This window comes from Sapajus apella, unplaced genomic scaffold (assembly GCF_009761245.1).
Source record: "Sapajus apella isolate SASKATOON/1434 unplaced genomic scaffold, GSC_monkey_1.0 scaffold33, whole genome shotgun sequence".
NCBI classification, from domain to species: Eukaryota; Metazoa; Chordata; class Mammalia; order Primates; family Cebidae; genus Sapajus; species Sapajus apella.
Window position 1 is genome coordinate 5,259,844 of NW_022436973.1, and position 13,665 is coordinate 5,273,508.

Consider the following 13,665-nt stretch of genomic DNA (forward strand, 5'->3'; position numbering starts at 1 on the left):
AGGGAAACGGGGAGGTGAGGTTGGAGGGCGGGCTGGGGTGCGGGGGGTGAGTAGGAGCAGTTTGACTGCCCAGCTGCCTCCTTACGCACCATTTTGTTGGGCCTCTCAACAATCCCAACGGGGAGATGTCAGCGTCCCCACTTCACACACAGGAAACGCAGGCTTGGAGAAGTTAAGTGGTCTTTGGAACCTCTTTCAATAAATAAGTGGACAACCTTGGACAAAACTAGAAAGTGAGAGGGGAGAGTTTGAAACAGCGGAAACTGACTTGAGCCAGGGGGAGGAGCCAGGGGTTGTCAGTCACCTCCCCAGGCCTCGATTTTCCCATCTAACTAGCAAGGCAGTCGGTTCTAATGGTCTGTTTCCTTCCTGCTCTAATGAAACAAAGCAGGGAGAGAAACCTCGTGGGCCAGGACCCTCCTGGGAATCGGTGTCCCTCCTCAAAAGGGCAGGGAGCCTGGCTCCTGGCTGTTAGACAGCCGCCTTCCTGCTGGGCCACTGCTTTATTTTTTTTTCCTTCTCTATTTTGAGGCACTTTATATTTGAGCAGAAAGCTTTTCAATTTTTCTCCTTTCCATATTTTGATTTTTATTTCCAATAGTAGTAAGCCCTGACAGCATTCTCTTTAGAAAAGCTTCAAGGCCAGGCGCAGTGGCTCACGCCTGTAACCCCAGCACTTTGGGAGGCTGAGGCGGGGGAATCACTTGAGCCCAGGAGTTCAAGACCAGCCTGGCCAACATGGCAAAAACCCACCATCTCTATAAAAAATACAAAAATTAACTGGACACGATGACAACCTGTAGTCCCAACTGCTCAGGAGGCTAAGGTGGGAGGATTGCTTGAGCCCAGGAAGTCGAGGCTGCAGTTGGTTGGGATTGTGCCACTGCACTCCAGCTTAGGCGACAGAGAAAGACTCTGTCTCAATAAAATGGGAGGGGAGAGGAGGGGAAGAGAGGAATGGGGAAGGGAGGGGAGGGGAGAGCTTCAAGCCTACAGAGAAATGGCCCCCACCTTGACCCCTCCTCCTTGGGGGACACCATTGTTAGACATTTTGTGGGGACTCACCTCCTTAGGTCAGTCTGTATGTGCCTGGAGAAATTGCCATATTTTACAGGTATCTCTGTGTCTCTATCTCAAACATAAAAGGACCCCGCTGTGGACATCAGCCTACATCTTGGTTTCCTCCCCTCGAGAGACAGCGTGAGGATCTCTCCACATTGGTCTGCACACATCTGCTCATTCATTCCTTTTCTTTTCTTTTCTTTTGAGACCGAGGCTTACTCTGTCACCCAGGCTGGAGTGCACTGGCAAGATCTTGGCTCACTGCAACCTCTACCTCCCAGGTTCAAGTGATTATGCTGCCTCAGCCTCCCAAGGAGCTGGGACTACATGCATGCGCCAACATGCCCCGCTAATTTTTAGTAGAGACAGAGTTTCGCCATGCTGGCCAGGCTGGTCTCGAATTCCTGGCCTCAGGTGATCCGCCCGCCTCAACCTCCCAAAGTGCTGGGATTACAGGTGTGAGCCACCGCGCCCGGCCACATCTGCTCATTCTTTCTAAGGGCCTCGAGTGCCCTGTGTCTTGCCCACGTGGATGGTCTAGCCCCCACTGATGGCCACGAGGTTGTGCCCAGAGGTTCATCACGCGCAGGGATGGTGTGTCAATGAGCACCCTTGCTTCATACCCTGTGGCCAATGAAATAATTTCTTGGGACAGAAGTAGCCTTTCTAGACCCCACCGTAGGCTTGGTTTGAATTTCAGTCCATCTGCAGAGGGTCGCAACTAGTTGGCAGCTTTGCCAACGAGACAGGAACTTGCCGACGTCCCCACCCTTGTCCATGCCACAGGGTTTCAGAGTTCAGGGAATGGGGAGCGTGTCTGGGGGATGGCTCCCTTCCTCCTACTTGGCCTCACCCAGCGGGTTGGAGTGGCGGTCAGCCAAGTGGCACAGTGACTAAAGTGACCCACATCCCAGGGCGGGAGCCATGGAGCTAGTGATGCAGAAGCAGGAAGTTGGACCGGAGTGGGAGGAACTCAGGCTGCTGCGGGAGGAAATTGGTCTGGTGGGTGGGAAAGGTCTGCCTGGAAAATGGGACCCTCCTGTACCTCAGCTCCAAGACCAATATGATCGAGTGCCAGTTGTGTGCAAGGCTACACGTCCCCAGGGCCCCCACCTTTACCGGATGGAGACATGAGCTGGGGACGTCACAGTCTTGGCATCCCGAGCTGGGGTGCGGACAAGTCAACAAATGCTGACACTCATTCTAATGTTGAAACACTGTGGGTTCTCCTTTCTCTTTCACTCTTTATCCCACATCCCCCGGCTGCTGCAGAGCCATTATAGTTCATTGACTTCAAGGTTAACTTTTATAGAAGTTTCCAGAGCCAAAGAGCAGAATACACAAGAGATTTGGCCTCTTTCCCGTTTCTCCTCACTGTGATGAAAGTGCGCTGCTGGCCGCTGCAGATGGGCATGACAAAGCCCAGGGGTCAGAGGGTCCGGCAGCTGCTCCCTTCCCGGGCCAGCTTCCCCATTAGACCCAGAAGGCACAGTGCCTGGGGCCCGAGAAAGTTTTAGGGGCCCGTGAACATGTTTTAATTGATTTTAAAATCACAAGAAAAAAATGAACATTTAAGTTGAACAATAGTTTCTAATATGTAATATTGAGATCGCTGTCATTAACCAAGGCAGTCATAAAATTCAGTTACTTTTTTTCTAATGGAGGAAGGAATGCATGAAGCCAAGAGGGCCCAGGGCTCACCAAAGTCATAATGGAGCTCCAGAGTGCTCCTTCTTGCCCTCAGCTTCTTCATTGGTGAAGAAGTCAGTAAAGCCAGTCTGACCTTTGGGCCCCTACCATCTGGCCCCAACTTCCTCAGCCCCTCTTCTCCCCTCACTGGCCACAGACAACTAAATGCCCTGCATTTTCCAGCAGCCAAGGCTTTGTGCTTTCTGGTCCTCTGCTTAGAATGCCACCCTCCAGGTTCCAAGTCTCTAAACCTTAATCATTTTTCAAGATGACATTCAGATGTCACCTCCTCCAGGGAGCCCTCTGTGACTCCCTCAAGCCGGACAGGACCCCACCTCTGCTGAGCTGCAGGAACCCTTTCTTGGCCGTCCCCTCTGCTACTGAGCTCTCTTTACCTTGAATCAGGCTCTTCCCTCATGCTACTCAGGACTTTAGTTTCCAAAGCACCTTTCAGATCTGCATTTTGTGCTAACACAGTGAGGTGTTAAGGTGGGCAGAGAAGGCGAAGTAGCTTGCCCAGGGTCACACAGCAAATGAGGATCAGGAGTTTCCTGACTCCTGGCCCAGTGCTCCTCCATCTCTAGTCTCAGTTTTGCCAGCTATAAAATATTCCTGAGCCTTAGTTTTCCCATCTTTAAAATGAGGCTTTCGAGGATCCCTTCCTCATCAGACTCTTCTGGAGATTAAATGTAATAACACATTTATCACAGGTCCTGGCACGTGCTGAGTGTCAGAGAAATGGCAGCCTTAGTTGTCACTAACCGATAGCACATTACCTCATTGATGCGGGATTATTCATTAGTGGTTACTTTTTCTAATTAAAAGAAGGATGGATCCCTGAGACCCTGGCTTGACCCAGGGAGTTGGCATACTTGACCATCAGGTTTGCAGGGACCTTGGGCCTCACCAGACCCAGAGCTGAGACCCCACTCTACCTGCCTGCAGTGGACGCTGTGTACCTGGACTCGGAAGAGGAGCGACAGGAGTACGTCCTCACCCAGCAGGGCTTCATCTACCAGGGCTCGGCCAAGTTCATCAAGAGTGTACCTTGGAACTTTGGGCAGGTAAGCCCACACCCTGTCTCTCCCAACCATCTCAGGTCCTGTGTGTCTGGGGGCAGCCAAAGTTGCACAGGTGGGAGTGAGTCAGAGTCACCCACCTCATGCTGTCGTGGATGCAAAGGCCCTGAAATGGCTGAAGGTTCAGAGAGGGCCAAGGCTGGCCCGAGGTCACACAGCACAGGCGGCGGCCCTGGATTTAAGGTGGGGAAAGAACTAGGAGAGCCTTTGGGAGCTGTGAAGTTGGTTGGTATCCTGGGAGGGGGAAGAGGGAACAGTAAAGGTCAAGTATTGAAATAATAGGCAGCACTCGAGGGCACTCACTATGTGCTAGGCATGTGCTAAGAAGGGGCGTTAAACCCTCACCCAGATCAGTGGTTCTCAGGATCACCGGGAGGGTGTTAAAACACTGGGTGGGAGCTGAGAATTTGCTTTTCAAACAAGCTCCCAGTTGATGCTGATGTTGCTTGTCCAGTAACCATACTCTGCAAACTGCCAATCTGGTTGTATCTGTTAGCTACTGCTGCATAACAAATGTGGGAAATAGATGTTTGGCGCCGCAAAGAAAAATCAGCACTGAGACAAAGGATCTTTTAGCAATGCAATTTTTATTTCCCGGACTGTAGGACCGGTACTGTCATTAGCCATCTTGCCACGAGAGTACAATGAACAAAGGAAAACAGATACATTTATCCCTTATGCATTTAGATTTGTCCTTACTGCTGTGTCTGATCTCCGTTGGCTGGAGCCAGACCTCACAATTTAAACTAGAACCCGATTGGCTAACGACTTAAAACTTTTCTAAACAGGTAAAAGCCATGGAGAGCTGGGACATGCCTGTGAGCATGTCCAGCACAGATATCTTGGTAAAATTACAAGCACATAGAGTGTACTACGTGCATGTAAGCATGGCATGTTTAACAGTTACATAGGATGGGGCTTAACAAAGAGTTATCAGCACACTCATGATTTATTCTTTAACAAGAAAGGAAACTTTAAAAAAGGAACTTTTCTACTTCCCACAACAAATAAGCCTGAAATTTAGGGGCTAAAAACAACAATCACTTATTATTTCTCACAAATCTATGGGTCAGCCATGCATGCTGTCTGGGCTGGGCATGGCCGGCCTCAGCTGATGGCTCATCTCTGTTTCACATGGTTTCTCCCTCTCCAGCCGGCCAGCCTGGGCTGGTTCTCTAAACCGGTGATGATGTATTTCATTTATCATCCAGTGACCTGTAAAAATTCTTGAGACTCTGCTGGAAAAACTCACGAAGCAAGAACCATTGCACCCCTGGCCACTCAGCCTCCTGGTGTGTTAGGAGGTACTGGCCTCCTGGGGTGGGGTTCACCCTGAGGCTTCCCCCAGCAGCCTCCGCATCAGGTTCAATGTTCAGGGCTAGAGGATCCTGCCCTGAAACCATAGGGAAGTCTTCCCTGTATAATCTCAGGCTCTGACCAAAGTTTTCTCACCTGAATATTGTGATGATAATTGCAAAACTCTCTGCCCAGCAACCCTGTAGCCTGCTGTGGGATGTAAATGAAACGGTAGTATGACCGTGATGCATAAAATACATCAGAAAGTGAATTGGCTATTATCTTTCCAGGCTTTTTATTCTCTCTTGAGAAAGAGAACAAAGCCAAATTCTTCCTATATTTCCCAAGGTCCTGTTTTGTATCCGGGCTTGTGCTGGGCCGTGGGACATGGCCCTTGCAAAGCTTCTGGAGGTGATCACAGTCCAGGAAGACAAGACCCAGAGAAGGGAAGGAATAATAGCCTATGGGTGTCGGGGGGGTGTCTTCTTGAAGTAGGGAACATTTGAGCTGGGCTTTGAGGAACAAGTAGGAGTTTGCCAAGCAAGGAGGTGTGTGCATGGTATACTAGGCCAAAGGAACTATGCAAGAGCTCAGAGGTGGGAAAGTTTATGTCGTGCCTGAGAGGTAGGTTGTAGCTTGGGGCATACCTTGTGTGTGAAGGAGTCCCAAGAGATGAGGCTGGAGAAGCCAGCAGTGTCCAGAGTGTGAACAGCCCCGAACATCAGGCTGATGGCAATAGGGAGCCACAGATGGTTCACACCACAGAAGGCTACTGTGCAGCTTGGAGGGAGATCTGGACCAGGAAAGGACCACAGAGAAGGGGGGAAGAGAGCAGACAGAAGGGCCCCTGAAGGCGGGTGGTCCAATGGAAGGTGACAAGAAGGTGTCCTGCTTTTGAGAAAGATGACATTTGAATGGCAAGGATGAGAAGGTGTGAGCCCTGCAGAAAGTGGCAGGAAGAGCATTCCGAGCAGAGGAAATAGCACGTGCAAGGGCCCTGGTGCAGTGAGCCCAGGCAGAGTGTCCCCAGGGGCCCCGGAGACATTGGGCTGCCCACTCCATGGGCTCTGCTCCGGATTCCCAGATCTCCCCATCCAGGCCCTTGATGAAGACTGTCACCCCCTTGTCACACATTCACAGCTCACCCAGTCATTGTCCCACTCCATTCCCTCCTGGGCCATGAGAAGCTGCCACCAGGGAGATTTGGGAGACTCAGCTGGAGCCTCCCAGTCTGCTGTGTGGGACAGAGCAGGAAACAGCTGCTGAAAGCTTCAAGGAAGGCTCCCTGGAGGAGGTGGCTTTCCAGCTCCCTGTTTCTCCTCTTGTTTCCTCTAACACAGTTTGAAGATGGGATCCTGGACATCTGCCTGATGCTTCTGGATGTCAACCCCAAGTTTATGAAAGACGCTGGCCGCGACTGCTCCCGCCGCAGCAGCCCCATCTACATAGGCCGGGTGGTGAGCGGCATGGTGAGTGAGTGGCAGGGCCCACAGGGGGCTCCCACAAGCCCCTCCCCCACAGTGCAGACACAGGCCATCCACTGTGCTGGGGGCGGTGGGGGTACCCAGGAGATGGGTAAGTCTCAAGGAAGAGACCTTATTTTGGAAAGACAGGATTTTCACAGATGAGGGTGATGCTATGAGCAATTAATTTACTCATTTCTCCAGCAAATATTTATCAAGTACCACCTGTGTCCTAGGCACTGGGGAGAAGTCGAGAACAAGTCCTGTGTGGCCTCTAACTTCATGGAGACTGTGTTTCAGGGGATAGTGGGGAGGGGACTGACACTAACCAAAATCCCCCGTGAACGAGCAGGCAGTCATTAATGATGGTGCACGCTCCGAAGGAACCTGGGGTGTGAGAGCGTCGGACCGCAGGGCCCAGGCTCAGGGAGGGGCTGGGGGGCTCCCTAAGGTGGTACCCAGGAGAAGGGCAACCCAGGCAGAGGGCACAACTGTGCAAAGGCCCTGCAGAGGGAGCGACTTTGGCGGGTTTGAGGAAGGAGGGGCCTCCAGTGTGCCTGGAGCGGAGTGAGCAGGGCCGGCGGGTGCAGGGGAAGCCGCAGAGGAGGGCAGGGGCAAGACCAGACGGCCTCGTGGATCGTGGTCAGGAGGCTGATTATATTCTCGAGGTAATGGGAGTTCAGGGGAACACATAATCTGGGGTGGGGGACACAAGGGGGTCTTTGTAAAGCTTAGATCACACTGTGTCACTCCCGAACCATCCTGTCCTCACAGAACAGACAGAGTCACATCCCAGCATTGTGTTCAAGACCTTGAACCTGCCCCACCTCCTCCTTCCCCATCTCCCTGCTGTCCCCTAGCTCCAGCCCCCACCGTCTGCCGCACACCGCGGTCTGCCACACACCGTGGCCCCTTTGCACCTGCTCTTTCCTCACACTGGAGCTCCCCTCCCCACCTCTCACCCCCTGCTGTACTCAGGCTCACCTGGGCGGCACAGCCGTCACCCCATCCCAGGCTCGGTCCCCATTGCTGCCCTACTGGTCGTAGGTCAATTGCAACGATGACCAGGGTGTGCTGTTGGGACGCTGGGACAACAGCTACGGCGATGGCGTCAGCCCCATGTTCTGGATCGGAAGCGTGGCCATCCTGCGGCGCTGGAGGAACCACGGCTGCCAGCGCGTCAAGTACGGCCAGTGCTGGGTCTTCGCTGCCGTGGCCTGCACAGGTGAGCTGCACTCTGGGATGTGGGTCGTGAGCCCTGGAAGGGCACAAAGAGCACCGGAGTAGGAATCAGGACATCCCTGCCCTGGTCCTGCCCCTGCCACCAACACTATCAATGCGCTGTGTGGCCTAGAGCCTGTGGCCACCCTCTCTGGTCCTTTATCCAATAGCCATCCCTCCGGCGGTTGCTAGGATCAAGGCTATCATTGGGAAACTGCATGGGCTGAGAACTTGGGCACTGGAGCCAGGCACACCTGAGTTAAAAATCCCCACCCTCCCACCACTCGCTCTGTGTCCTTGAGCAAATGAATTATTTCTGAACCTCAGTTTCCCCATCTGGAAAACGGGGACAACAAGACCTACCTCCTAGAGTGGGTGTGACATGAGGCTGCTCAGCACAGAACCTGGCCCAGTGTTGCTCTCAGCAAATCTCAGCCAGTAAGAACTGGAGCATAGCAGTAATCTCAGTGTCAAGAAAGAAAGCATGTTCTAAAACGCAGAGGGGGAAGGTAAAGCAATTTCAAACCAAAAAAGTAAAACCAATCTAAAACAAAAATCTTAAAAACGTAAGGCCAGAAAATGTTGGCCACTGTTCCCAGGCTGTGATGGTGTTGACGAGAATGGGTTGGCATCACACGCTGGCTGAGAATGTAGACTCTGGAGACCGGACGATCGCTTGAGGCCAGGAGTTTGAGACCAGCCTGGACAATACAGTGATACCTTGTCTCTACAAAATAAAATAAAATAAAATAAAAGTTGGCAGGCATAGTTGTGGGTGCCTGTAGTCTTGGCTACTCAGGAGGCTGAGGCAGGAGGATCCCTTGAGCCCAGGAGGCTGGCTGCAATGAGCTATGATCGTGCCATTGCACTCCAGCCTGGGCAACAGAGCAAGAGCCTCTATCAAAAAAAAAAAAAAAAATAGACTCTGGAGTCGAGGCTTGGGTTCAAATCCTAGTTTTGCTTCTTACCCGCTGTGTGTCCTTTGGTAAATCACTTAACTCCCCTGAACCACAGTTCCATCATATGTAAAATGGGCATGACAATAATAACTTTATCCCGGGATGGTTATGAGGATTAAATGAGTTAATATATATTGTGTGAGATAGCTGAGCGTGATAGTGGTGCCCCAGTAATCTTAGCTTTTTGGGAGGCTGAGGCAGGAGGATCACTTGAGCCCAGGAGGTTGAGGCTGCAGTGAGTTATGATTGCACCACTGTACTCCAGCCTGGGTGACACAGCACGACCCCATCTCTAAATAAATAAATGTGGAACGTGCTTAAAATGATTTTGGGTGCATGATAGAAAATACGTATGTGACGATGTCACTTATCGTCATTACTATTATTATTACCAGGCTCAGGAAATCTAAAAGCCTGGTCTGGGGTTCCTGGCTTTTCTGATTCCAAAACCAGTGCTAAGGCCCAGGAAAGGGTGCCCGGGAGGCTCCCAGCACGTCCTCCACAGCAGCAGGCTGGGTCGGGGCGGCCTAACTGAGGTTCTCGGCTCGCTGTCCTTGCCTTCTGACCCCTGCCTCTCTGCCTGGGACTGCCCGTTCCCTGTGACTGCTGAATTCCTTTTTCCTGTGGTAACTCCCTCATCCCAGAAACTTCCCTCTGAGAGGCCTAAAACACGTCTTTTCAAAGAAGCCCATGGGTTTTCCTAGAGAGTCCCCACCATCCAAGGCCGGGGTCCCCAGGTTCACCTGCAGAAACCTTTGTCACCCTGGGCTGTGGCTGCCTGAAGGTTCAGCAGCAGGCCCTGCCCCGGGCTGCCCACTCCGCAAGACCAGGGCTGTGTCCCGGTCCCTGTAGCCTCTTCTCAGGCCGTGTGGGATGGAGCTGGGGAAAACCTGGCCAAGAAAAGGACTCTCCGAGCACCGTGGCCGTGGAGTTCATGTGCGGAGCCAGTGGCGAATTGGGCCATGAACTCTGGAGCTGGATTGCCTGGGTTTGAATCCAGCTCTGCCTCTAACCCCTGGGTGGACTTGGGCAAGAGATTTGATGCCTCCAAGCCTCAGTTTCCTCATCTGTGAAATGGAGACAGTGGCGAATGATCTCATTCACAGGAAGCTCTTTGTACCAGGGAGAGATCACTTAGCACAGTCTCCAGCTCCGGTTAGGCTGGGGCCGGGGGGTTTTCAGGGGAGCCTGGGATTCCGGCGTTCTAGGGCAGATCCCTCACTGTACTTCCTCAACGTCCGTGAGTCAGCCAGCACTGATGGGTGACGTCTGCTGTAACGGGCACCGTGACACACTGTGTTGTTCCCCAGCGCCGTCTCAGTGCTGGCTCTGGGAATGGGCAGGCGAGGCTCTGCGCACACCCACAGCCTCTCTCTGAATCACCACAAATCCCCACAAGTTGCTATTCTTAGCTTCTCTTACTGAGGAGGAAATGGAGGCTCAGAGAGGGGAGTGTCTTGCCCAAGGTCACACAGCACGTGAGCAACACAGTCAGGCTCTGATCCAGGTGTCTTTGGTGCTGGGGCAGCCTCCTGTTAGACTGTGATGAGGCCTCCCGTGACACCATCCTTGGGGCAGGAGTGGTGCTTGGCTCCCTGGGCAGCAGAGACAGGCCTCCACCGTCCTGTGGTCTATACACAGTCCCCTTGCATGGTGGGATAAGACCTGGTGTTATGACACCAGCCTTCACTGAGGGCAGCCTTGCAGCTGTGCTCTGCCCAGGCCTCAGGGGCACAGGAACCAGGCAGGAGGAGGAGGCCATAGCTGTTCCTTCCTCCCTCCTCCCAGCTCCCACCAGTCTCCTGGCAGGAATCCAGGGGCAACCGGTAAGCTCTTACCCTGGCCGATGGATGCTGAGCCCAGGGCAAAGGTCACATCCCTTCCCCTTCCCCCAGATTCAGTTTAAATCAAAACTAAAAGTACAGCAAAAGTCCCACAGATTATATAATAACGTAATTGTTTCTCTTCATTTTTTAGATATTTTTTCTGTGAATCTGTTGCTTTTACAATATACATAAAAAGGACTTTTTAAAAATGAGGAAGTAAAAGCACCCATCATTCCGTCTGCCAGAGCACCCAGCGGGCTGTGTGGCCAAGATCCACGCTGGGGTTTTCCTCCCTCCCCTGCGCTTCTTCCGCCACCGCTGAGCTGCGCCCAGCTTGCAGATGCCAGTCAATGTCCTGTCTCTGTTTAATGTGTCTTTGCAACATCGGCCCCTTTCCCAGCAAACAGGGCCTTGGCAGGAACACAGGGCCCTCCCAACATGTCTAAGGACTCTGGCCTGTGCTTTGACCTGATTACAGGGCCACATGCATCCGTGTTCTCCTACATTGGGAATGATGGTGCGCCCCCAGTGGTATCACTAATGCACATAGAGATGGAACCAAGGCCCAAAGAGGTGAAGGGACTGGTCCCAGGTCGCACAGCTGGAAGCAGCTCTGTCCCCTCCTCTGCCTGTCCCACTGTTTGAGTCTCACTCTAAATCCCTATCTGGAGGAGAGTCAGTCATTCATTCACTCCTTCCCTCCCTCCCTCTTTCCTCTCCTCTCTCCTTCCTCCACTCCTTCATCCTGTTTGACAAAATAGTCAATGACAGGCCTGTGCCGGGCTCCAGGATCTAACATAAGACAGATCCCTCACTGTCCTTGGAGGACTAATTAAAGAATCCCTCACATGCCTATACAGTGGAACGGAAGACGATCTCCACCGTGCTGTGAATGCAAATGATGGGCAACCTGAGCCTGGCAGTAGCCTTCCAGGCAGAGGGGATGGCAGACACCAATGCCCTGAGGCTGGAGGGAGCAGAGCCAGCTGGAGGCCAGTGTGGTGGAGCACCGTGTGCGAGGAGGGGGTCAGGGGCCAGACCCTGAGGGCCCAGCGCCATGGCCAGGGCTCTGGCCTTGACTTCAAGGGCCATGGGGAGCCGTGGGCAGTTGATCTGAGGAGTGTTAACACCAGATGTATTGTATTGTATCATGTCATATCGTATTGTATGGCATTGCATCGTATTATATTTTGAGACAGTATCTCGCTCTGTCGCCCAGGCTGGAGTGCAGTGGCACGGTCTCGGTTCACTGCAACCCCCACCTCCCAGGTTCAAGCAATTCTCCTGTCTTAGCCTGCCAAGTGGCTGGGATTACAGGCATGCACCAACACGCCCGGCTAACTTTTGTATTTCTAGTAAAGACAGGGTTTCACCTTGCTGAACAGGCTGGTCTTGAACTCTTGACCTCAGGCCTGCCTCAGCCTCCCAAAGTGCTGGGATTATAGGCGTGAGCCACCGCGCCCAGCCCTGATTTGTATTTTAGAGTCTCCTTCTGGCAACTGTGGTATGAGGGCGATAGAGTGAACATGGGGTGACCAGAGAGGTGGGCGCCATTGTCCAGGCAAGAAGGGCTGGCTCATGTTCTCCCCACTTGGACAGTGGGTACACAGTGTCCCCTAGAATACAGATGGGCAGGCGGAGGCCCAGAGCAGGGCGGACGTCTCAGGACCTCAGCCCATCCCATCACCCAGCTTTCCACTCCTCCGACAGTGCTGCGGTGCCTGGGCATCCCCACCCGCGTCGTGACCAACTACAACTCGGCCCATGACCAGAACAGCAACCTTCTCATCGAGTACTTCCGCAATGAGTTTGGGGAGATCCAGGGTGACAAGAGCGAGATGATATGGTGAGGCGGGGCTGGGGGGGGTCAGAGCCCACTAGAAAGGGCCCCATGGAGAGGACACCTGGGAGGTCTCCTTGGAGGAGATCACATTGGAACTGGGCCTTAAAAGTTGAGCAGTGTTTGAGCAGGCTTGGGGAGGGACAACAGGAGCCAAGACCTAGCGGGAGAGAAAGTCAACCACATACACGATGGGGCCTCGGGAGGATCGTGCTGCTAGTGTGTGGGGAGTCTGGACTGCCGCACTGGGGGGCCCAGGCTTGATTCCGAAGGCAACAGGTTGTCACTCCAGGCTTCAGAGTGGGAGAGGGCAGTGCTGACACTGACAACTGCCAGGAGGGCCGGGGGCAGAGATGGGGCAGGGGGCTGGGGCGTGGCCCAGCCGGGAGTGATAAGCTTTGAACGGACAGGAAAGAAGCAATGGAGCCAAGACATCAGGAGGTCAGAGGGGCCACTGAGAGGGGCGAGGAGCGGGAGAGGAGTTGAGAAGGGCTCTGAGGTGTAGCTGTGGGCGCCTGGCTGGGGGGGTGCTGTGAGCTGGGCCCCCGAGGGAGGAAGAGCAGGGCAGTGGGGAGACGCGCTGGACTGTCTGGGACGAGGCGGGCGTGCCTCGGGGACCTGCGTGGGTGGGCTGCCTGTGGGACGTGGCAGTGGATATTGCTCATGTTCTGCTTCATCCCCTGCTGTCCGCTCAGGAACTTCCACTGCTGGGTGGAGTCGTGGATGACCAGGCCGGACCTGCAGCCGGGGTACGAGGGCTGGCAGGCCCTGGACCCAACGCCCCAGGAGAAGAGCGAAGGTGCGTGGGCGGGCACCACCGCGTCTAGCAGATGGGGAAGCCGCGGCTTGGGGAGTTAAAGTGACCCAGCTGGAGGGAGGCAGAGCTAGGAGCTCACCCGGAGACCACTGACGGGTCCACGCCGGGGAGGGGGACCTCACTGACATCTTCATAGCGCACTTCCTGATCATCTCAAAAGCAATTCACATGCATTCTGGAAAGCAGGAAATACAGAGAAACACAAAGAAAAACACCAAATAGCGTCTGTCCTCTCACGCTAAAATAAGCAGCATTAACAGTCACACAAGCCTCCACTGATTTCAAATCGCATGTTTTTGTGTGTGTATGTGTGTGTGTCTATATATCCATACATATATAAAACACACACACGTATGTATATATAAACATTATATATATGTTATCTATGTGTATGTACACACACACACACACAC

At 53.3% G+C, this 13,665-nt stretch overlaps 1 protein-coding gene across 1 annotated transcript in view; it reads left to right on the forward strand.

The window, feature by feature from the left end:
• Window positions 1-13,665, forward strand: part of TGM2 (transglutaminase 2) — a 37,857-nt gene that overhangs the window by 10,498 nt on the left and 13,694 nt on the right. The window contains exons 4-8 of the mRNA XM_032294976.1: window positions 3,697-3,815; window positions 6,467-6,595; window positions 7,637-7,814; window positions 12,306-12,441; window positions 13,131-13,234. Coding sequence (XP_032150867.1) covers window positions 3,697-3,815; window positions 6,467-6,595; window positions 7,637-7,814; window positions 12,306-12,441; window positions 13,131-13,234 — 666 coding nt within the window. The remainder of the gene's footprint in view (window positions 1-3,696; window positions 3,816-6,466; window positions 6,596-7,636; window positions 7,815-12,305; window positions 12,442-13,130; window positions 13,235-13,665) is intronic.